Consider the following 24,206-nt stretch of genomic DNA (forward strand, 5'->3'; position numbering starts at 1 on the left):
ACATTGAAGTGCTTTATGAAACACTCCTGTTATTGAGCATGAATGTTGCCGCTTATTGTGTCTCACAACGGGGTCAAACTATTCTAAATCCAAATACACTCAACATTGTTACTAAAATTATTAATTATTAATGTGCAGACAGTAGGGGGGGGGGCGCGGTGGTGCAGTGGGTTGGACCACAGTCCTGCTCTCCGGTGGGTCTGGGGTTCGAGTCCCACTTGGGGGTGCCTTGCGACGGACTGGCGTCCCGTCCTGGGTGTGTCCCCTCCCCCTCCGGCCTTACGCCCTGTGTTACCGGCTAGGCTCTGGTTCCCCGCGACCCTGTATGGGACAAGCGGTTCTGTGTGTGTGCGTGTGTGCGCAGTTGATAGGACATTGGTTAGAGCTGCTGCCTTTAGACCCAAAGGTCACAGGTTGGAATCCCACCCCCATCCTTAATACCCTTGAGCAAGATACTTAGCCTACCTGGCCTCAGTGGAGGGGAGAAAGAAACACAAGACCCAGCTCTATAAACGGGTAAATAATTGTAGGTAGACTGATATTCTAAGTTGCTTTGGAGAAGAGCGTCACATAAATGTAATTTATCTTTCCCCCCCCCACACCACAGGTCATCTGAGAAACCACACTGGCAGGACATACTGCCACTCAAGATGGGTATCTGGCTCTACCTGTCGGTTAAATCCCTCCCGCATGTCATCCAGGTAGTCTTCCAATCAGAGTCCTCATACCCTTAGTGTAAATCTTACACCTTAACCAAAGTGCAGCTTTTTTTGCGTTAAATTCAATTTTATTTATGTTCTCGTAAAAGACTTTTAAAAGGTGGTCGGGGATCGCCTTAGTTCTCACCGGTCATCTGATGTATGAAGTGTAACGTGCGGCTTGTGCAGGATGTGAAGCAGTACTACGAGGACTACAGAGAGATGAAGACTAAAGAGAAGCAGGAGGCCCAGGCGCTGGCAGAACAAGAGGCTCTTCAGAGTGAGTGCTTGGCTTCCTTCCTGAGCAGATGATGCTGGCATTACGTACAAGGCTTTCGTGTTGCTGTACATCATTGTTAGCAATGGTACAGAAGATTGGTGGTGTTTGTAGCTCAGGTTGTTGATTCAGATGTTCAGGTGTTCACTGAGCTTAGCATTTGGACTGCAAACGTTTCATCACCAGTCGAGGTGACATCATCGTTTCATCACCAGTCGAGGTGACATCGCCATGATGTCAGCAGTTACGGTGACATCATCATGACACCTGATTCATTATCGTGATGAAGTTATTTATTTATTTATTTATCTATTATTATTAATTGCTGTCCAGCTAGTTTAACCCACAGCCATGCTTGGCATTTCCTCTGAACTTGTGCATGGCTCCACATAGGGGTGGGCTGGACTCTCTCGCAAGACCACCTGCTGAAGAGCAAGGTCTGGCAAATGGATTCTTCGCGAAGAAAGCCACGTAACGGCGGCCCACCGCTGCGTTGGGCCTCGCTGCGATGTGGAGGGATGCCGATTTGTCTCGTTGACGGCAATTTATCATTTCAAATCGATGCCTCCTGAATCTCTAATCGCTAATGATAGCTTGGCAGGGGCTGCTGCAGAGAGGGGACAGTCTATGTAGATCAGCGGTACCCGCCTGAAGGCTAATTCTGCCCTGTCTCTGTGCCAGCTCCCCCAGCTCCCTCTCTGGTCCCACGGTGCGGGAGGGTAATTTACACACGTTCTAAAGAGAGGACAATTACAGCCCTTTTTTAAAATTAATTAATTTTTATTTATTTATTTATTTTTAATTAGGTGTAGATGTTTGTGCGAAGTCCCAACCTCGTCGACGGCTGCCAGGGCAGATTCCTTAGTTGGTTTTTCTCAAACTGTCTCAGAGGTCACCTCACAAGCGCAACCTTCACAGTGACCACAGTTGTGTCAATGCCGCAGAGGAGAAGCGACCCAAGGTGAAGAAACCCAAAGCGGCGTTCCCTGTGTACGAGCCCTCGGCAACAGATGGTGCCTTCGTGCCGTCCTACGACCAGGGCACCTCCATCGAGGAGATAGAGGACCAGATGGATGACTGGCTGGAGGAGAGGAAAGCTCAGAAGAAGAAGGTAGATCGGACGTGTGTCCTCTCCACCCCCTCCACTCTTAAGTCACTCCGTTTTCTCATGTACCTGTTTGGTTTCTGCCTTTTGTTTTTAAGTCGCTCTGCGGCTTTGTTATGGTTTATTCCTTTGCGTTGATGGAGTCTGATAGCCCCGTGAGTCATCCGAGCTGCAGCGTTTAAGGAACGGTTTTGTTTTTACCAATAGCCGCCGCTTGATGAAGCCCGTCAAGGCATGCAGTTGGTTGCGTTAAGTGGCAGAGGAGCTTCCCTCAAGTGCGGAGTTGCGGGGCAGAATGTCGCCGTCGCTCTTGGGACTTGCTGCCAGGCGGGATGCGGCCCTGAAACGCGGGTTGACGGTTCACGGGCTTTCTCGCTGCCCCTTGCCGTCGGCTCTGGGGCCGTGTGGGTGTGGCCTCAGTAGGAGGGGTCAAAAGCTGGCAGACGACGCTATTAGCTGTTGCCGGCATGCGCTGTGTTAGCGGCGGGGGCATTAATGAGGTAATCATTGAGCTGGAAGCAGTCGCTGGGGACTGTCAGCTTTTCGTAATCTGTTGAAGCAGATCCCAGCTGAAAGCATAAAGTGCATTAGGGCAGCGTGGAGGTAGGCAGAGGACCCAAAGTAAACATTGTAAATGCACGGAAAAGTGTTTATGTAAGTAGCTAAAGTGCATGTGCGCCCAACTCAACGTATACGGGTTTTTTTTTTTTTTTTTTTTTTTTTTTTACCCCCCCCCCCCCCACATTTCCATTTTCGAGTCCTTCAGAATTTTGGTTAAAATACCCTTTGCATAGCAGGCCCACCGTAGCAGCGTCATAATTTGAGAGAGAAGCTCTGTTTTCCTGCAGAGACGTGGCTTCCTCTATGTAGACAAAAGAAAGTGCCGTTATATGCGATTCTCTTCGTTTAAAATGAGTCCAGGACATTTAAAAATGGTTTATTGGATGACCAGATTAATAAAATGGCTCCTTACCTTCATGTCACCCCCCCTTTATTTTTTTTTCCCCTCCTTTTAAACAAGTTAATGATTACCCCTCAGCTGCAGGACCCAGCCAACCCCCTCCTGGCCTCAAAGCCCACTGTGTTGAACCCCTGGCATTTCCGCCTGTCTTGCGACTTGATTCATTGTTTAATTGCTTGATTGAAGGGTAAGTGGAGGTATTGAAGAGTTCTGACCCCACCACCCCTGTCCAAATCTCGATAAGGAGCTTTAACTAACGCTGGGAATCTGTGCAGCGGCTTGGAGCGATTTGAATGGGAAATCCGGCGTTCGGGTTTGTGTGCGGTTCATGTGCTTGCGTGCGGCGCGGCATGTTGTCTGTGCCTGGCTCTCGGCCCTCCGTAACCCCGGCTCCGCGTGGGGGCGTCGCCAAGAAGGGACATCCCAGGAGTTTTGTTGGAGTGTGTAAAAGCGCAGAGATGCGGCTGGGGAAAAGTGTGCGGCGACGGTGCGTCGGTTTGTTACGAAAGGGTTTTACAGATGTTTAACTATGCTGTGACTGTCAAATGGACACAGAAAGGTCCTCCTTTGTGGGATTTTTCCGTGTGTGTGTGTTTTGGTTTTTTTTTTTTTTTTTTTTCCCCCCCTTTCCTCCCCCCCAGCCCCCTCCCATACCCCCCAGGGAAATGGGCACCTCCAGCATTATATGCAATTAAGAGGTGTGACCTCCTCCCTCCCCCTCTTCTCTTGAGATGTCTTAGGCCAGCAGAATAAGAGGATTAATTGATAGTAAATGGAGGCTTCACTAGATAAGAGCCAAGGACAGTTTTAATATTCATTCTGCAAGAAAAGTGCCCTCAAGATTACATCAGATAAGATAAACGCTCAAAAAACAAGGACTGACGGAAAATCCTGCCGCTTAAAATCCAGAGCAGTGGAAGTTTCGTCATGTAAGGGATAAAGGTGCTTAAAGGTGACGTTTACTACTTCTTCCTCAATCGAAATCCCCGTTGCAGACTTTCACGTGCCACATTTTTTTTTCTTTCTTTTTTTTTAGTATATATCACAGTTCAAGAAAACAGAATATTATGTGTCTTTACATGCCTGTATGTATGACCTGAATTTGAAAACCAGGGCATTATAATTATTTTTTTCTTTCTCAAAATACACAGTAATAATGCGTTTGAATTAAACTGATAAAGCATCTGTTTTAAAACAATTTGGTGTGAAACGACAAGAGGGAAATCATATGGGTTGTTAGAAGCACACAGGAGTCTGGTAAGGAGGGAATAAATGAAGCGTGAAATATGGTGAAGAGAGAGAGCGATTGGTTTAAGTCTCCTCCTTACTGCTGCGGAGGTTATAACACTTAACCCGCTATGTAATTAGACGGCATGACTTGAGACCCTGTGTTCATTGTAAAACTGTTAATAGGTGAAGTAATGATGGTAAGAGACATTTACTATAATCTAATTTATAAATAAAATACTTGAATGTAATTGCTTGCCGACGACTAAAAATTTTAGTCGCCAAAAACGACATTTTAGTCATTATAAAACCTGACTTTTTTCCCCTCCTCCTCCTTCCCTCCCATTTACCAGCCTGCGGCGACCGAGAGAACATTATGAGTTGAACGAAGGTGTTCGTACGCGAGACTATATAGCCACGCTTGCCTACGATTTCGATGGGACTCGAGTACCTTTTATGGACGCTTTGCCGTTTGACACGGCCGGCAGCAGACTCGTCTTGGTAATGCTGCGGTGCGAATGGCGATCGTGACCCTGCGCTAGCCTGTGTGTGGATGGAGACGGCGAGGTGAAGCCTGTCGACTTGCTCTTTGCGTCCTTACCCCTGGCGGAGCAGGTCAATGGACGCGCATTGTTCAGTGCCAGCTGTCACTCGGTGGCGTCGCGGAGACCCTTCTCCCCCTGCAAAGTTCTGCGCGCATAATGCCGGCGGCACAGCGCTCGCTCGCCGACCCGACGCAGGCCCTTGCACACATCTGCTACAAAGCTGCAGCATTAGGCCCGGCGCTTTGCTGCGGTGTGGGCAATCTGTCCGCCAAATCCCGCGAATGAATAAATGAAACGCGTGCAGGCAGCGACGAGCTCTTTTCACGCTGCTGGCCATTGACCTCCTGGGGGTCTTCCTGACGGCCTGAGCTTCTCCAGTCCTCCAACGGGGCCTTTGCTCTGGAGATCCCCACTGATGTGGCTGTCTGGGGGGGGGGGGGTCACGGAAGTCTTGGATACAAACGGAGCGCCGCCATAGCTGTCGGGAACATGTGCTCGGCGACCGCAGCATACTTGCGGTGACAACTCGCCACTACGTGTTTGTCCACGTGTCTCCGCTTCGGCTGGCGGTTTCCGAGCTTCCTGGACGCATTCATACCCTGATGTTGCCGGGATGACGGGCGCCGGAGCTACGGCGGCGGCCGAGGGCCTTAACTTTGCCGCAGGAGCGTAAGCGGAGCGATGGCCGCGCACCCATCGCGGGATGCGCTTCGAGCGGGTGCCGCGCCCAGTGCATTTGCCTCGTAAAGATAATTTGTTTGCTCCCCGGCAGTTTTTCAGCTCCAGTCAAATGGAGTCACGCGCCGGCGCTCGCTGAGGCCGACCGGATTTTTGCATCGAGTGAAACCCGTCAGGTGAGCGCCCGCTTCCATCACAGCGCAAGGCCTGAGCGACGCGTCGCGGTGCAGCAGAGCTTGATGGAGGCTGTCACTCAGGAAGTGTGTGTAACGCAGGGAGGACGTTTCCATCATAAGTTATGCAACCATGTCCTGTGTCGCCCTTTAGCGTCCCCCCCCCAGCCGAAACCCCCCCATATTTTCCTTTCTCTCATTGTCTGTCCCCTGAAAGGCGGATTTCCCCCTCTGCCTGCGTGAACGGGCCTCATTATGTGTGCTGTCTGTCAGCGAGGCGCTAACAATGTAGAGCGGCTGCCTCTAATTGTGGGTGCCGTGCTGCTGCCCGCGCTCGGCCAGCGTTTGCATCGGCCCTAGGGGGGGCTGGGGGGAGCGGGGGGGTCGGACGTCAAGAGTCCCTGGGGAAGGAGGCATCCGTGAATGTGTGGCAAGACGGGGGGGGGGGGGGTGTGAGGATAGTTTGTTGCAGGGGTGCACCTGTGGACCCCAGTTTAATATGGTGTGTGTGCCCCCCCCCGAGGGTGCCTCTTTCTCCAGCACCTGTTCAGCTGCACCTTCCCTTCTCTTCATTGCTGCATATCTCAGAAACATGAGCTTAGCCCTCCTTCCCCCCGTCCCTCCCAATCCCCCCCCAACATACCCCTCCCCCCCGGCACTCACTGCTGGGTGGGATTCGGCTCTCTACTTTATATGCCTCATCGAATACTTTTTTCTTGCTTTACATTACCCTCTTTCTCCTCTTTTCCCCTCCATCTACTTTTCCTTAATAGCCCATGCCACGTGTGTGTGTGTGTGTGTGTGTGTGTGTGTGTGTGTGTGAGAGCAAGAGACAAAACATGAGGCAAAGAGAGAACAGTTTTTCTGCTGCTCTATACAAAAATGTACAGAACTGGCTCGAAGGAAAACGCCTGCATTGTTCTCACGATGCCCAACGCCGCAAACGGAGAAAACGCCAATCTATTGATTTTTTTCCGTAATTCATCTTTTTCGCCACCTGTGATGTGAACGGGAAAAGGGGGAGACAAACACGTCCCAGACGGTTTGGCTGAGAGGCGCTTGTTGTCTAGCCATTTTTTTTTTTTTTTTTTTTTTCCTTTTTTTTGGGAGGGGGCTATGATTTTTATTATTATTTATTTTCTTTCGTCTCATAGTTGTGGTTTGTGAAGCTTAGGCTGTTTTAAGCTTCCACTCCCTTTGGCTCCGACGTGCTTCGCTGTAGATTCAGTCGGGCATGGGAGTGCGAGTGTGGTCTCAAGGGTGCACAGATTATGTTGACCAAAAAAAAGACACACACCTGGCATCTTTGCAGAGGATCATGGGAAAAGAAAGAGGTTGTCTCATTCTTTTGTGTCTGATGAGCTGCCAGTGAAGTTTGCCCAACTATTTAGGTCCGCTGCAGTGTTTTCAACTATTTTGTAAGGAAACTGTGTGTGTGTGTGTGTGTGTGTGTGTGTGTGTGTGTGTGCGCGCGCGCGCGCGCCTGGCTTTTGTCTTTGCCACTGCCACACTTCTGTATCTTTTGATCAGGGTGAATACAGTATTTTATGATTTTATGCAAACTCTCCTGCAGTAGATCAACAGCCTCACGGCAACTTTTTTTTTTTTTTTTTTTTTTAAATAAAACTGTAAAAAGACACATTTGCCGACACAAAGGGCCTTTTGCTTGACTGTTCCTCCACCCTCTTTACCCCCGGGGTTACCCTCTCCTCCCAGGCTCACCTTTCTCCCCTTCCGTCTCTGTCTTTAACCTACTGAATCAATTAGCTCCCTGCTTATTTTTTTCCCATGATGCCGTGTCCGAGGAGCGCACTCATTGAGCAACGCCACTGAATGTATTCCTAAGTGTCTTTTTTGTGTTAGGCTCTGCTCGCGTAACGCACGCGCACGCGAACCACATCCTGGCAAGATGATTTTATCTGCGCCGCTGTCTCTGTGAGTTTAATTTCAAGGCGGCTCATCTTCCAAAGCCACACGGCCCCACGTTCGGGGTGACCTGGGTGGGGGTGGGAGGGGTGTTCGGTAGAGGAGCAGTCTGACCACATGGCTTCGACCACTCAAGAAGGACAGCTGTGTCTTATTTGAAGGCCCGGGTGAATAATTCATAATGTTCGCTGATTGGCCCTTTGCCCCCGAGATGGGTTTGTAGACCTGTTGATGAAATGCATATTTACCAGTTGTGGAATGGTGAGGGTTTTTTTTTTTTTCCCCCCTCTTCCCTCCCCCTCTCTCTTCTTTAGCCATCTTTTCTTATAGCCGCAACACAGTGGTATCTCTCAACCTCCTATTTTCACAATAAACACAGAGAGCCAGTGACTGCATACTTCTCCTGTATATTGCCTTTGCAAAATTAATGGATTTTGGTCATTCAGGAATAATGGATATTTCACATCCTCTCCTTTCGACATGAAAGAAATGAATTAATATGGAATATTAGAGTGGTGTTTTATTAATTATCAGTGACTTCCCCAATAATGAACCAACAGTTTCCCCTATTTTTTACATGTTCCTGAGTGATAAATTTTCTCCTCCTTTGACACCGTATCACATCCTATGTCTTGTGAGATTGTAATAAATCTTAGGCATAAAAGGTAATCTCTGAATTCATTAAACATTCATACTCCATCTTCTTTTCATATGGAAAAAACATGTGGAACGTATGGCCAGTTTGACTCAGATATTTAGCTTATGTGGAAACACACCTGGTGTGTAAATGGCTGTTTATACCTGACACATATATTATGAGTACAAGATGAGCACATGCATGTTTAGCTTTACACAAGGAGTTCGTGTTCTATTTTATAGCGTGCAAAAATTACACCGTGAAAGGCTTAACAGCTTTTTCAAAATATAATAAATTCGGGACGTGTCTCAATTTATGTACTGTACAAAACACGTCGATGGCGTCATTAGCACGTACATAATTTAACAATTGAAACAATTGAAAGAAAAGGTTTAGTTAGAATCAAATTTTTAAAAGTATGCGTTTATAAAAAGTACTTTTCCAACTGGTACTGGACGTTGAAGCATCATTTTAAACGCAGTTTATCGTTTTTAAAACGCAACATTTCCTTCACAGTTTAGCTGGTTGACTTGCTTTGCTCACGCAAAACGATGTTGTGTGGTAACCGTAAAAGTATTTATTTTATTTTAAATATATATATTTTTTACGCCAGACGTGTATGTGTGATTTATTTACATGTATAGTAAGTGGTGCGTAAAGAACGAGGTCTTATTTTATTTATTTTATTTATTATTTTTTTTTTTTTTACTAACATACAGATGCTAATTCCGCGTCCACGTGAGCGCGCATTGTGCCGAGTTGAAAGTCACGTGACCGGCTGAAGGTACGAGCAGTTCATTCACCAAGCCGCGCTTTTCGGTACCGAAACCGCCAATATCTGCTTCCTGCCTCAGTGTCCGTCCCAGCCAATCACAACAATCCGTTGAGGTAAATCCGAATCACAAGTGGAATAGCAGATTCGACACTCAAGTTTACACTGAAATTATACACATGCAAATACTAAGTAAATTATTTAAATTATAAGAAGCTTTTCTAACAGAAACTCTTAGATGACAAACGCATTTTTAAACGTGTCGCGAAAAATATGTCGAAAGTGTAAAAATAAAACACAAATGTGTGTGCTGCCCGCTCTAGGTCGTGCGGCGAGTTGTTGTGTAACGAGGGACGAGGAGGTCGGCCGTCGCCCTGCTCCTCATCTGCTCTTGTCAGACACTCGTTTATGTTCGGCGAATAAACAGAGAACCAGAGCTGTGTCTGTATCTCCCACACTCCCCCAACTTGTTCTGGAGATAAAGTGTTTTTCACTAAACCTCAAACACTGAACTTGGGAACTGCGCCATGAGAACGGCGCTGCTCCTCACTCACTTCACTGCGCTTTTCTCACAACTTATTTTGTCATTTCTTTTTAATTTTTTTTATTAATAGAATGAGTTTTGACAATTATTTTTGTTAATTTGTTCGCATTAAAATTCCAGCTTGTCTAACGTGTGTGCGTGTATCATATATAATATACACGTAATATATGAAAAGAAAAGCACTCTACATCCATAATCCTCATTGCCCTCTTTGTAATTTAAAGTAACAATCGAGCTGTAAACTGAATTATATCGCCGGTTGTCCTGCTTCCTATTTCATCTATTGATGCTTAAAAAGATTTCTTATTGATGTTTTTTATTGATGTGCAGCTTTTTTTTTTTTTTTTTTCTTTTTAAGGATTTTTATTTGTATTTAGTCTTAAAGCGTTGCTGTGAAACTAAATCAATAGTGAATGTACGGCGGTCGCTGAGGCCTTGTCGACGTTCGTCGTTCCGCTCCAGTCCTGCGCTTTGAGGCCTCCTCCTCTTCTTTCTCGCACAACCTTTGAGTGTGACAGTCCCGGAAGTTTTGACCGTCCAGCCGGTGTGTTTACACGCACCTTTCTAAGCTGTAATATTGTTTCGAAAACATTGTTGAGAAAACATAACTTAAAATTGAACTCCAGAAGCGGGTGGAACCATGTCGCGCAGGCCGGACCAGGCCGGACCAGGACACTGGGTGTGTGTCGTGGGGTTTCTTTCCCCCCGACGCGTAGCTAAAGAAGTGCCCAAGATGCACGTGTCCCCGTGGCGAAAGTGGGACTGCGCTGGGGTTCGCTTTACACTTTTACACTCGCCTTCAAATGGCAGGTACGGCTGCGCTACATGCTAGGCCCTCCATTTTGGAACGATGGGCCTGAGAGTGGCAGCGGCAGGCCATTCTCTCTCTCTCTCTCTCTCTCTCTGTGTGTGTGTTTGGGGTGGGGGTGCGTTTTCAGGCCCCGCTGTCCAGAGAGGGGAGAAAAGAAAGGGGAACGTGCAAAAGAAGAGAGCTATTGATCAGTGCAGGAAGGAGCCGCGCGGTGAGGGGAAGGGCCCCTCCGCTGTAAGCCACCAGAGCGGCAGGCGGATGTCAGTGTGGTTAATGCACAGATAGAGAATGACAGGGCGGATTAGTGTCACACGGGGGCTTTGCGTAACTGTGGAGACTGCCTACGCCTCCCCCTCCCCCTCGCTTCTCCTTCCCTGCCCCCTTCCCCTTCCTTGTGTGGAGGTCGCTCACCTCGTAGGGCTCCCTCGGTCCACGCGGCTTTGGGCTAATCCAAACTGGGACGGACGGGCCCGCAGAATTACCCAACACGGTGATCTTTTCAGATGACTTACACGCAGCTTTCGGTTGACAGGAATACACCACCACCCCCATCATCACCAACTAAAGAAAAAAAAAAAAAAATGGAGGGGAAAAAAAACCAAGAACAAAACCACCCCCTCTCGACACTCTACTAGCCCCCGCCGCTTGTTCTGCAGCACCCCTCCACCTCTCTCTCAAGCCTTTTGTTCAAAGGGAATGTATTTTCCTCCCTTCCCCTTTTAAAATTGTAGTGCTCCTAACTGGAAATCATTACGCTTTCTTTATTTAATTTATTGATCTAGTTATTTAACATTCAGTCTTGTGCAAATTGGTGGCAGCGGACTATCGATTTACAAGATGACAACGTTCTTACGGATGGGAATGTTAATGAAACAAACACGCCTCAAGTTGTGGAAAAGATTAGCGCCGTCCGTAGGGAAGGAGAGAGGGAAGGATTCGACGGCGGAATTGCGAAATCCTTCAGATATTCCTACAGCGGTGGGCAGGCGAGGAGATGAAACAAAGGGACTTGTCAGCAACACAGCTGGGATGTTTAAATGCCTTAAAAAGTGTGGCCTTTGCATGAATTTCCCTCTCGTCCGTCTGAACGAGGCCCTGAACCACCACGGCGAACGCTACGTGCATTTTTAATTCTCGACTTCCAAAGCGTGCTGCTTTTGCACAAGTGCCGTGAATTGTTACGTAATTTAAATATATGTATATGTTAGGAATTGCTTTGCAATGTAAATGTAAAACATAAATATTTAAATACACGCTGTCACTTGTTGCCAAACCCTTGTGATGCCCGTTGGCGATGTTCTTCTCTCTAGTTATCTTACGGGCTCCGTTTTAAGCCTAAATGCAGATTTGATATTGGACGATTTGGTTAAACGCTCCGGAGCGCATGTGCGCGGAGGAGGGCCGGGGTCGGTTGGGGGGTTAGCTAAAGATAAGCCAGCCTGCTAATGAAGAAGGATGTGTTTGTACCTCACTGGGTCACAGTGGGTCCATTATCCAGCAGAAGAGGAACCTGTGGGGGTCCGGCTTAGGATGGGGGTGGAATCCAGGCAGAATCAGCCCCCCGATCTCCTCTAATCTAGAGCAATCAAGGGGCGACAGATAAGTGAGGGAGAGATAGGGACGCCGAGGTACCGGTCTTTGTTCGTAGGCCCGTGACCGGGGCCTCGGCCACATCCCGGCCTCCCGCTCCCGCCTCGGTCAGCAGCGGTTAGCGTCTCACGTTACAGACAGCGGAGCGAGGGAGAGGTGGCCGAGGGCTAGAAACAATAGATGGGTGTGTGTGCGGAAGGTGGAGGGGGGTGGGGGATCAGCCCTCTCTGATAAATGAAGCTCTTTTTCATTCCCTTATGAAGATCGGGGTCTCCATGCTTCAGAGACTGACCCCAGTGCGGTTTCCCACCAGAGCTTCTGTGCTCTGCTGAGGCTGGCGAATGTCGAGCTTGCAGATCTCTCTTAATAAATCTTCTTACTACATTCTTGGCGAAATTGTCGGAGCCATATTACTTTACCGCACCGATGTAGCTATGTGCCCGTGAAGGCACAGCGCTTCGCGATCAAAGCGCTCCAAGAATGCGCAGGATACTTCCTTATGCCGTAACCCAGTGCCCCCTGTGAGTTTTCCCCCTCCAGGCTACAGAAGAAAAATTAAAGATAATTTTACACGCGAGAGGTCCCATAAACACTTTGCTCCACTCCGCCGTGAGAGGCGTCCTCCCGAGCCGCAGAGCGTGGTTTTCGGAGCCGAACCGCTCGGGTGCGTTTCTCAGGTGGCTTCGTGCACCAGTTGCGAGGGGAAGCCCGCGGCCCCGTTGTTCACACGCACGGGCGTCCACCGTGGGAATGTCGGCGGCTGCTCATCCGCCGAAAACACGACGGTCCCTCCCAAACGCGGCCGTCCCCGTAAGCGGGCTTCAGCCGCGGTAAAATGCCACAGGCTCTAGAATGGTGCTCCAGCGCTCGTTTCCACGCGTCTTTCATAGTCAGTTGCACATTCGTAGACCCGCCATCAAAGGCTGTACCCTAGAATTTACTAATCAAATAGAAATATTAAAATAAACAAGCTGGTAAAGTGAACAGGTTGTAAATTGTTCTTAACACCAAATTAATAGTTTTATCCACTTGCAGCGGGCTTTTTTTCCATGATTCGTTGTTTTGTTTCATTTCATAATTTATAATCATATAAGAGTTTGTCGGTACAGCGACTTCTATGAACACTTTAATAGTTTTTTTCCCCCCAGAGAAGCAAAGCAGATAGTTCTTGCAGGAAATCTTTGACTAATTGCAGCCATCTAATTGATCTTTTTTTTTTTTTTTTTTTATAGTTTTTCATTTTTGTTACTAGTGGAGTTAATACTGCATTGTTGTTTTGTGTGTATGTGCGTATAGTATTTCATATATATGTATATTTCGTAGGCATGTACACTGGGGCAGCTGGTACTGTAGTGGTTAGAGCTACTGCCTCTGGACCCAAAGGGTGCAGGTTTAAATCTCACCTCTGGCTGTAGTACCCTTGAGCAAGGTATTTACCCTAAATTGCTCCAGGAAGAAAATTACCCAGCTGTAAAAATAGGTAAATAATTAAGTTGCTTTGGAAAAAAAAAAGTGTGGGCTAAATGTATATTTGTATCTATTGAAAGTGACGGTAATTTTTTGGGAGCTCATCAGTTTGGTGTGAGAATCCGCATTCATTTGGTTGTTGGCTCTGTGTGTGTGTGTGTGTGTGGGGCAACTCGGCTCTTTGCTCTGAACTCCCCGCCTGTCTACTGCTCTTGTTTCCATCACAACCTCCCGTCCCTGCTTTTGTTCCTCTTACATGTTTGCCTTGTTGAACATCTAATTAAGCCGGGGCAATTATGACTGGTCAGCTAGTTTTCCTCGTTTTTGGCAGCGCTGGACAGTAATGATTAATTTTCCCAGATTTTCTCAGCCCCTGTTGGCCGGTACAGCTCATTCTCCCGCACTGGCTGGTTGACTGGAGGCTTTGTGTTGACCCCCCCCCCCTCTCCCCTCCGTTTTCCCTTCATTTCTCCTCAGGCACCTGAGTGGACGGAAGAGGACCTCAGTCAGCTGACGCGCAGCATGGCCAAATTCCCAGGGGGCACGCCGGGTCGATGGGAGAAGATCGCTCACGAGCTGGGCAGATCAGTGACTGACGTGAGTCGGGTGGCCGGCGACTCGGCCGTGGGGGGTAGAGCGTCAATAGAGAGTGAAAGAGAAAAGGGATGGATGGATGGATGGGTTATGAGTGACAGAGCTGATAAAACAGGGGTGGGGTGGGGTGGGGTGGGGTGGGGTGGGGAGGGGGATGTTCCTGAGGTCCTGACTGGAGGAGGGACAGAGGAAAAGGGAACAATTAATTAGCCAAAGCAGAGGCAGATGTGAGTGAGATGTGAGTCTCTCTGTAGTCGCTGGGCAGCTGGAAGTAATCAGTAGGGAGGACTGGGGAAGTGGGACAGTGTGACCTGGGGGGGTACAGGGGGTTATTTGAAAAGGTTGAGGGGGGGGCCACGGGGGTTGCAGTTAAACCGCGCTGGTTTGGCTGTTAGTCTAGCCCAATCTAAGAGGAAGGTGGGCTCGGTGAGGGAGGAAGCATTCACGTAGGCGACCGTTTTGCGTCCCGGTCAGCTCATCAGGTCCGTAATATTTTCCAAGCGCCGCGCCGGGTCGAACCCTGGAACGCGGTTTTATTTGGTCTACTTCACGCCTGGGGTCGCCTTGCTAACATTGTAGCCTGGGGGGGCAGGGGGGGCAAAAAAAAAAACCTCACAAAATAAGTGTGAAAGAGGACACAGTAACGGTCAATCGTTTAACCCGATCGGGTTGAAGGTGATCAATAAGTGTAACGTACGGATGAGCGCTCGTGTCGCGTTACCCTGTTTACAGCCCGGCGGAAGTACGGTCCTTCCAAAGTGACCCCCTGGTCCACCTCTTCTGCATCTCACATCTGCGGCCCAACCCCGTCCCCCCACCGCCCGCTTGGAGCTGCCCCCGTGACCCTGTCATCGCGCCGCCGAAAGCGTGGACACGGCTGCCCACAGCCGACATCCTGCGCTCTTGGAGCAGGCCCCCCCCCCGAGCAGACGCGCTCATGAAATAATCAGTATTAGGCATAAATGTCCTGTTCCTGTCGGAGGACTTATCCCCGCAATCAAAGAGGAAACGAAAGTTCCCCCGCAGTTCCTTCCGGAGCGCTGCGCTAACAGGGAACAGAGATGCCATCCTAAATGCATGAAGGCAGGCAATAACATTAGGAGGCAATGAAGGCTTCCTCCATTAAATTTGATTAAAATGCTGTAGTGCCTTTTTTTTTTTTTCTGTTTTGCTTTCCCTCTTCAGTTCCAGTTTAAATGCTGACGACAGTTTAGCTGGAGAGTAGAGCAGTAGCACACGGAGGCAATGAGATGGACGGGCGGCCTGGAGAAGCTCCTTATCGTTACCATCACTGAAAGCAGCTCCATATAGTTGGGTCACACCTTGCGATTTACTACTATTAAGAGCCTCTTAATAGTAGTAAATCGCAAGGTGTGACCCAACTATATGGAGCTGCTTTCAGTGCTTGAACTATGAAGGGAATTATCAGACACTGCAACATGGTAAATATCCAAGTAAGCTAACTGTGTATTCAAAAAAAAAAAAAAAAAAGCACAAGGAATGTACTTATGTTTTCTATACTGTTTAGACATAAAGTGCAGAGTCTGGATGTTGACAAGAACAAATGAAATCCTTTTAAAGGTGGGACAGGAGGAAAGAAAACCCTTAAATGTCGTTCAAACGTTTCAGCGAGGGTCACGTCACTGTAGAGGCGCCGACGTGTCCAAAGAGTGGGCGGTGATTTTGCCGGAACGGGCGACCGAGTAGCAAAAAGCACTGATTCGGAACATGTCGTTTGTTCGAACAGGTCACCGCGAAGGTGAAACAAGCGAAAGACTGCGTCTCCAGCACTTCAGGTAGGCACTGCTGTAGTCCGGGTGGGGGGTACGTGGGATCCAAATGCCACAGGTTTGAATCCCACCTACATAACCCAATAACCCATCCCAGCTGTATAAATGGGTTAATAATTGGAAGTTGCTGTGGAGAAAAGTGTCATTGTTTCTGCAACATACATTTATCTTATGCTTTTCTCCAAAGTTACTTACAAGGTTAAGGTTACAGTTATTTACCCCCTTTATACAACTGGGTAATTTTATGGGAGCAATGCAGGGTAAGTACTTTGCTCAAGGGTACTACAACCAGAGATGGGGATTGAACCTGCAACCTTTGGGTCTGAAGGCAGCAACTGTAACCACTACACTACCAGCTGTCCCTACATATGGGGTTTCTGTCAACTACTGGTTTATAAACAACTTTATTTACCCTTCATCTAAAGACACCGCTGGGTACGGACATGGTAATGATACATGTCTCCGCCGTGTGGGACTCGGTCCGAATCTGAATTTATCTTATGCTTCCTATTTCAACACAGCCAGAGGCCACATGGGTGCGTAACATATGTACAAAAGTGGAAACTGCGTAAACATGTTAAGTGTGGATTCAGCCCTTACTTTCTAGGCATTAGAAATAAGTTAAATCTGAGGCTCTTCCAAGACTGTCATGTTTGGCTCATTTCCCCCCTTTTCAGTTTATTTGTACAGGAAAAAAAAAAAAAAAAAGCAGATGCACAGATAACAGCCAAAACAATGTCTACATATTTTTCCGTCACAGAAAAAAATGTTGGCAGAACGCTTGGTGTCAGAAAATAAATGCAAAGTCTTGCGTCTGTCCAGCATCGAAACGCTTACGGTATGTTTTTTTTTTTTTTTTTTTTTTTTTGAGCCACTTGAGAAAAGAACCCATGGCGAAACGGTGCTCCCTACCCCTCGGTTTCCGAAGAGGGACTTTCCACACGAGTGTTGAACTGTTGGAATGTTGAAGACGTATTGAAGTTCCACGTTGACTTGTCTTACACCCGCTTGACAGGGCTGATCAAGCTGTCGGAGCTCAAGTCCAGCGCTCAGTCGGGGAAGGGTTCGAGAGGCAGCGCCGTGCCCGACAGCATCATCACGCAGCGGGAGGAGGAGTGGCCGGAGGAGACGGCAGAGCCAGGTGGGGAGGAGGCGGAGGGTAAGGCCCGGCGCAGGAGGAGCGCTCGCGCCGCAGGAGCCGGCGAGGAGAAACCGAAAAGCCGCAGGCAGAGGGACTTCGATCCCGAAGCCGTGGACGAGGACAGCGGAGACGAACGGAAGCCTAGCAGGGACAAGGCGCCGAGCGCGGATGAGGTGTGGACTCAGAATCAGCAGAAGCTCCTGGAGCTGGCGCTTCAGCAGTACCCCCGCGGCACCGCCGAGCGCTGGGACAAGATCGCCAAGGTGGTGCCGGGCAAGAGCAAGGTAAGGTGGCTGGGGACGGCTGGAAGCGTAGTGGTTAGAGCTGCTGCCATTGGATCCAGAAGTTGCGGGTTTGAGCCCCACTTCTGGCTGTAGTACCCTTGAGCAAGGAACTTACTGTAACATGGCTCCAGTGAAAATTACCCAGGTATATAAATGGGTACAATAGTTAGCTTGTAATGGTTACAATGCTAAGTCTCTTTGGAGAAAAGCATCAACTGAAGGAATAAAAGACTGGGCTGGTTCTACCTGCTCAGCCACTCATTTCCCCCACTTATTACATTTTGTTTGTTTTGCAGATGCTTTTCTCCAGTGAACTGTGTAGTGTTGTCAGCCCACCACCTTATTCACTGCGGTGACTTACACTGCTAGATACACTACTTGCACTGGCTCACTCATCCATACATCAGCGGAACACATACACACACTGTCACTCACTCTCACACTATGGGTGAACCTGCACAGTGTGCCTTTGGACTGTGAGAGGAAACCCACACACACGGGGAGAGCATGCAAACTCCACACAGACTGAGCGGGAATCAAACCTACGTCGTCTCCCACCACCCGGGTGCTGAGACACACCAGCGCTACTCGCTATGCCACCATGCTGCCCACTCTTGAGGTTTAGTGAGAACTAGAAATGCAATTGTCAGAATATCGTCTCAAGATGAGTTTGGAAACAGTAACCTTAAACGAACTGCAGTTGAAGGTGCGAGAAGTTTCAGTGAAGGAAGCAAACTGCTGCTGAGCGACACCGAACGTGTTGGTTCTGCTGCCAACCTCCGAGTTCTCACCCGCAGGAGGAGTGCATGGTGCGCTACAAGCTCCTGGCAGAGCTGGTGCAGAAGAGGAAGCAGGCCAAGAGCTGACCGCAGGGGCGCCCCCCCCACCTCCCACCCTGCTGCCGTGACCCGCCTCCTCTTCACCTGGACGTCATGTGCCTTAGCTCCACAGCCAGCCATCAGGACGGACACCTCTGCCGAGCCTCGGTCCTTCAGCGCATCGGCCGTCTCAGCATGCTGCGAACGGACACTTCTGCTTTACTTCTCGGTTCCTGTCCGCAACCCCCACCCCCCACACCGACGCGCTGAGCCAGTTGGCCTGGGTTTATTTATTTCCAAGAGAATGCCTGCCTCTGTGTTTCACCGCTTTTAGTTGTGGACATGTAAGAAATTCAATGTCTATGCAACGCAGGCCTCACGTTGAACAGGAGAAGACAAGGTGGAGTATGATTGTGTGATTGTGCATTAAAGGAAGGTCTGAAAGCAGCGTGGCGCTATGTTTACACAGACAGTCACCTACCTCACTGGTACCGCGCTTTACCTTTGACGGCAAGCCAGTGCACAGCTACAGGATCTGTACCATGACTGACTTGCACAGGACCAAAGACAAAGAGCAGGTTGCAGGTGCTGTAACGGCATAGTGGTCACTGCTTCAATAAACATTGGGCAAGTTTTACATGGGAAGCATTATGAGCTTCCAAAGGTGTCGGCAGGGAGGACACAAAGCAGCATTTCTCAAGTTTTTTTTTTTATAACTACATCTGGTCCTTTCGATTTCACACAAAAGTACTGAAACTAGCAAAAGCCCAGAGATCGTCTCACGTTGGTGGAGGTCGCAGGTCACAAACGGGTGTTCCGCCCAAGAAGATCTGGAATTCACAAACGTCAATGAGAGCCATGCACACGTACTGTTAATTGTTTAATTTATCACTTGAAACAAAATGATTTACACTACATAAGCAATTTCAATATTTTTCTGCTACAAACAGTATAAATCAACAGGTCTTTTTGATGTTTACATGGTTTTTCATCAAACATAAATAACAGTTTGTTATTCTGAAATATATAATTTTGATTCATTAAATGCTGTACAAAAAAACTGAAAAAGGGGGCCAAAAAAAAGTACAAAATGGTGCAAGACTTCTAAAAATTTTCCCTGCATATTTAAAAATAAATACTTTGTGTCCAGTCATTGCTTGCACAGATAATAGAAACAACGCAAAAACTGAGGCCATATCAGGAATTCTTCACAACACCAAGGAGACTCACAAACACTTATTTACACAAACGAGGTAAAACTGTGCAATTCTATCTTAAGGCTCATTACGGTCCAAACTGCGTATTTGTAGCACTGTACAATAATGCAAAGACAAGCTACTTACAATAGCCAGAATGAGCCCCCACCCTCCATTGCCTTGGTCAGGAGTCTAAAAAGTGTCTAAAAGGCGAGTGAAGACATGTGCGAAAGCACCTGTTCTACAGCAGTAGTAAAAAAAAAAAAAAAAAAAAGTCAGTGAACACGAGTTTCACAACAACATCGTATGTCCAAATGACCAATTTTCAAATAAATTAAGCGAAAAGTACTTATCTTCAGGTTCTTTAATATCACGCATTTACCCAAGCGTTACATGTCTGCTCTCCTAGACCAAGGCAAAGTCCGAAGGAATGTCCAGATTGTACGGTCATGAGTGTGAGGGAGAGGCCAGGGAGGCGCTGGGTTTCAGTGAGGGACCTGGAAGCACTTGGGGTGATGTGGCCAAGCCGAGGGCACAGAGCGGGGCAGCAGGCACTTGGGGCAGGGCTGGGCGGGCCTGGAATCTTCTCTCAACCTGCAGGTAAACCCTTATCTTCTGACCGAGCATCACACCCGAGGTGACTTTTTGCTTGTTCTGACCGCAGCCCTTCGACAGTCCTCACGGCAGCACAGCAGATGCGCTCAACACCTTCTTCCAAGAAGGCCGAGAGCATAGAATCGGCTTGTCCCCAATCTCGCACGAACGCGCACTCGCCACCTTCCCTGGCCGCAGGCTGGTTCAGCGGCAAATCTCCTCCGCGGGTCTCTCGAGTCCCCGAAGATTATAGTGCAACCATGTGGCCTAATGTTTCCTGGGCGAGCTGCTGCCTGCTGCGGTGGCTTCACGAGCCGTTTGCCTCCGTTGCGGGATGACCGGCCCTCCACAGTGTGCCAATGACACGGCGCCTCCTGGGAGACGCTTCCCTTGCAACACACTTGTCCGCTAGCCGCTGCAATGGGAAAAGATCCATTTCAGCCCAATGCTCGATTCAAGGCCCTGCTTTCTAGGTGACAAGCTCCACGATGGGCGCATCCAAGGAGCGGGCCTGGGATGCTTGTGCTCGGTTTCCCCCTCCGCCAACAGCTATTTGACTGCGGCGAGGCAGTGAGGCTACTCGCGCTGGAGAGCACTGACAGCGGTCTTCTGGCCTGTGTCCGCATGCATGGTCAGGAAGGGGTTGGCCGCGATGGCGCCCTGCGCCGTGGGTAGCAGGCTGTTCACGGGAAGCTGCGAGGAAGAGAGCTGCTGGAGCTGCTGGAGGTCATGCTGCTGCTGTTGCTGCTGCTGCTGTTGTTGTTGTTGCTGCTGCTGCTGCATCAGCTGGTAGAGCAGAGCCTGGTGCTGCTCCTGTGGGACACAGGGAAGGACTTAAGTGTGGCAGGAGATGGGGGTCCCCAGGGGTCACCTGCACGCAAATGTCACTCCTTTGCTCACCGGGGTGGGCTGCTGCGATGAGAAGAGCTGCTGCAGTTGGTGATGGTGGAGGAGGAACTGCCTCTGTTGCTCGGACAGTAGGCCCAGGCCCGCGGTGCTGCAAGCACAGGAGTAGAGTGCCACAGTAAACAGAAGGTGCCCGTGCGGGGACACACAAACAGCCCAGGGGGCTACTGTCAGGGACACGGCAACATACTGGAAATGCGCTGGGAAATGGGTGGAGCAACAGACTGTAAACGGGACCTTTGATTAATGATGCGTTTTCATTTGCAAATTCGGAATGAGCTTCACTCTAATATCTGAAGGTACCTACAGAGATGCCTAAAAAAAGATATACGAAGTCTCCGCCCGCACTTCCAGATGGTGCAGGCGTTTTGACAACACCGCACGTCACAATGAGTAACACAACCACAGGTGCAACACAAGGACACAGCTAGTGAACTGACACTTCTGGGACCAGATGACTCTCCACATCACCAAAGTGTGTCAGTGGGGAGTAGCTCACCTGTTCTTTGCAGGTGGTGTGCTGCTGCAATCCACGTGGACAAAGCCAGGAAGAGAGAACATGCAAGGAGTAAACTTGTGGACGTTATTTCACTCGGCCTTCTCAGAGTTCGCAGGCACTTGCCAAGAACTTCAGGGTAACGGTACTGTTTCACGAACCACTACCACGGTACACTCCAGAGAGACCATACTGATGAGCACTGCTTCACACTGCAGCCTGTTGCTGGCGACCTAGTAGAAAACCCACCTGTTGTTGAGTGTGCTGGGAATGGTCAGTGGCACATTGGGTACCCCCACTGGGTGGGGTAGTGGGTTGGCACTCTGTGCCAGGCTAGGGGGGGTCTGGATGACACCGTTCAGAGCTCCCACGATGCCATTCATAGCCAGCTGACTTCCTTGAATGGCACCCATGAGCCCCGGCACTCCCGGAAGAGCAGGAAGGGTGCTGGTGGCTACGGCAGCGGCGGCAGCGCTCACGGCCTGCATGGGCCCCCCCGCCGCTCCGTTGACCTGCAGTTGCTGCTGCCCGGGCTGGGGGGAGCTGTGACCAACAGAGGGCGGCGTGGATAGAGCAGAGCTGCTGCTGCTGTGGATACTGGAGGTGTTGTCCTGGGAAACGGAAAAAGGAGGGATCAACTTCCTGGTTACCCCCACTGGCCTTAGGAGAACCACAGGATCATTGGCGACAGATAATAATTTCCCTTGTGGGATCAATAAAGTATATCTATCTATCTATAAAGCCCTGTACTGTCACACATAAGTTCGGGTCCATATACAGCAGAGAATAGATTTAATTTTAGAATTGAGAAATTATATCAAGTTTGTATTCACACAACCTGTTCTACCATAATTCTATTGCATAGATTACTTCAAATTATTTACCATATAAATAGGTAACTGATACACTGGTTTTATAAAGTTAACAACTGAGAGGACAGAGTCTTGTGCAATCCTACCTGAGCGGGCAGAGGGAGGGTGGAGTCTGGCAGGAACGCTCCCCCAAGCTGGGGGCTCTTGCTGCTGTTCAGAACATCTGAGACAGACAGAGGTGTGATGAAAACAGGCTCTCGCGAAGTTCTATGAGTGCGAGAAGTGAGCAGCGCTACTCCTGAAGTGTGAATTCTCCGCTCTGATCCGTGCGGATGCGCGAGAGCAGTGAGATCTGACCTGTGTGCATGCTTGCGGGGCCTAGCTGAGGGGAGGCAGCGGCTGGGGTGCTGGCACTGCTGGTGCTCCCGGCAGGAGGGAACGGCACCGACAGCTGGGCGCTCAGCAGCTGCAGTCGCTCCTTCTTCACCGTCAAGGCTCTGATCTGCTCCTCCAGCCGCTGGTTCTCCGTCTGCAGCTGGTGCAAGGATTTGAGCATGCCCAGCACTGACGGGAGACAGAGTGCACATGTCGGCCTGCATCTCACACCGCACCTCTGCATTTCACATTAAACCTCCAAACTATCTGTATGTAAATTATATTACATTTTAAGATGTTTATAGTCATACTGTACTTCACAACTATGCCGAATGCAGATATTTTAAATTAATGAAATCAGAAGAGTGCAGTTTCAGAATGAAAAACCACATAACCGACAGTCCCTTAACAGTATTACACCATTTCTGTGTATGATGCAGTCACAACCAATAATATATAAAAAAACAAACAAACCTTACAGCAGCTTCTGAAAATATATACCATTTTTCACACAATGGACTCATTACAGTGGCATTTTCCCCTAGCAAAGCAACAATTTCTCATCCACAACAGGTACCTGAATCGCTACAGTGTGTTTCAACCTGCAAAGCACACAGACGCTGTGTGTCTTGTTTTGCTTTTTCTTTTCTGCACCCACAGAATGCTCATGATTTCTCTTGGTAGTCATTCTATTCAAATAAATAAATAAATAAATTTCTGTAAATAAAACACCATCACTGATAGACACACAGAATGAGTCAATCAAAAATTTTTTCCTTGCGGCAGTGCAGCAGGCCAATGTTATTGTACAGCGGATGGAGTGGTTTTCATTACAGAAAATGACCAAACACCATCACTGAAAAATAATAAGGTTGATCTAAGTCCTAAGTCACACATGTCAAAAATCAAGCACCACCTGTGTACTACGCTATGTAACATTACATTTAATCATTTAGCTGACATACTTCTCCAAAGCAACTTACAATTATTTACCCATTTATACAGCTGGGTAATTTATAATATACCATCTTAAATGAAGTGTCTTCTGGTTTTCAACTTGGAGTCTGATGGTGACACCAATGGTCCAAAAATCAGTCACTCTCCTGCACAATTTATGGTACAAATTTTAATAATACAGATGTTTAGCTTACTTTTTCATTTTAGTTTATATGCTTCTCATTTAGGAACCAATTATATTTTTTCCTTAACAAATAATAATAAAGCAGCCCTCTAATAATAGGAACTTAAATAACAGGGTGATTCCATGTGATGATTTAAATCTGTCAAGTGAGGGATAGGTGTGTTCCACAAAATAATCCACCCACAAAAACACAACCCCGTGTGTCTGCAAACCCAAACTGTAGGATCGATTAGTAGAAAGTGCTCCGGAGAGCAGGGATCGGGGGTGGGGAAGTATTGCCCTCTGGCAGTGGGAAAGTACAATGCCATCTGCCTAGCCCAACGCTTGTTGTTGTGCCCCGTCAGCCTCTGGCTTTCAGAAGCTTGAGTTCTGCATGCACTCCTTCACCATTTGCATTTCCATCACAAGCAGCATTGACAGAGTACCAGCAGGCAAACAATACAGTGAACTCTCCCCTTAGAGATGGAGGAGGAACAGCATTCAAAGCAACTTGAAGCTTCAGAAACGCTTACAAACCACAGACACACTGGCTTGTCAAGAGACAATGGGGATCAGCGATGTAATAAATTACCAAACAGATTAAATGATATTTAAATCAGACCCTGTACCAAATCATCATTACAGAGGACAGTAACAACAGAGCTTTCG

At 48.4% G+C, this 24,206-nt stretch overlaps 2 protein-coding genes across 5 annotated transcripts in view; one reads left to right on the forward strand and one right to left on the reverse strand.

Moving 5' to 3' along the window:
- The window catches only part of dnajc1 (DnaJ (Hsp40) homolog, subfamily C, member 1), a 36,185-nt gene extending 16,677 nt beyond the window's left edge, over positions 1 to 19,508 (forward strand). Inside the window, exons 6-12 of the mRNA XM_018741731.2 lie at positions 608 to 701; positions 888 to 978; positions 1,920 to 2,086; positions 13,889 to 14,008; positions 15,753 to 15,801; positions 16,811 to 17,220; positions 18,018 to 19,508. Of these exons, the coding sequence (XP_018597247.2) occupies positions 608 to 701; positions 888 to 978; positions 1,920 to 2,086; positions 13,889 to 14,008; positions 15,753 to 15,801; positions 16,811 to 17,220; positions 18,018 to 18,086 (1,000 nt within the window). The 3' untranslated portion in view covers positions 18,087 to 19,508. The remainder of the gene's footprint in view (positions 1 to 607; positions 702 to 887; positions 979 to 1,919; positions 2,087 to 13,888; positions 14,009 to 15,752; positions 15,802 to 16,810; positions 17,221 to 18,017) is intronic.
- mllt10 (MLLT10 histone lysine methyltransferase DOT1L cofactor) overlaps positions 19,171 to 24,206 on the reverse strand; it is a 50,271-nt gene continuing 45,235 nt past the window's right edge. For 2 of the 4 annotated variants that reach the window (XM_018741726.2, XM_018741730.2), the window contains 6 exons: positions 22,400 to 22,606; positions 22,189 to 22,265; positions 21,480 to 21,841; positions 21,234 to 21,257; positions 20,729 to 20,825; positions 19,171 to 20,641 (listed from right to left, as the gene is read on the reverse strand). In XM_018741726.2, coding sequence (XP_018597242.2) covers positions 20,405 to 20,641; positions 20,729 to 20,825; positions 21,234 to 21,257; positions 21,480 to 21,841; positions 22,189 to 22,265; positions 22,400 to 22,606 — 1,004 coding nt within the window. In that variant the 3' untranslated portion in view covers positions 19,171 to 20,404. The remainder of the gene's footprint in view (positions 20,642 to 20,728; positions 20,826 to 21,233; positions 21,258 to 21,479; positions 21,842 to 22,188; positions 22,266 to 22,399; positions 22,607 to 24,206) is intronic. The other 2 variants (XM_018741727.2, XM_018741729.2) reach the window with 2 other exon arrangements.

Source organism: Scleropages formosus, chromosome 7 (assembly GCF_900964775.1).
Source record: "Scleropages formosus chromosome 7, fSclFor1.1, whole genome shotgun sequence".
NCBI lineage: Eukaryota > Metazoa > Chordata > Actinopteri > Osteoglossiformes > Osteoglossidae > Scleropages > Scleropages formosus.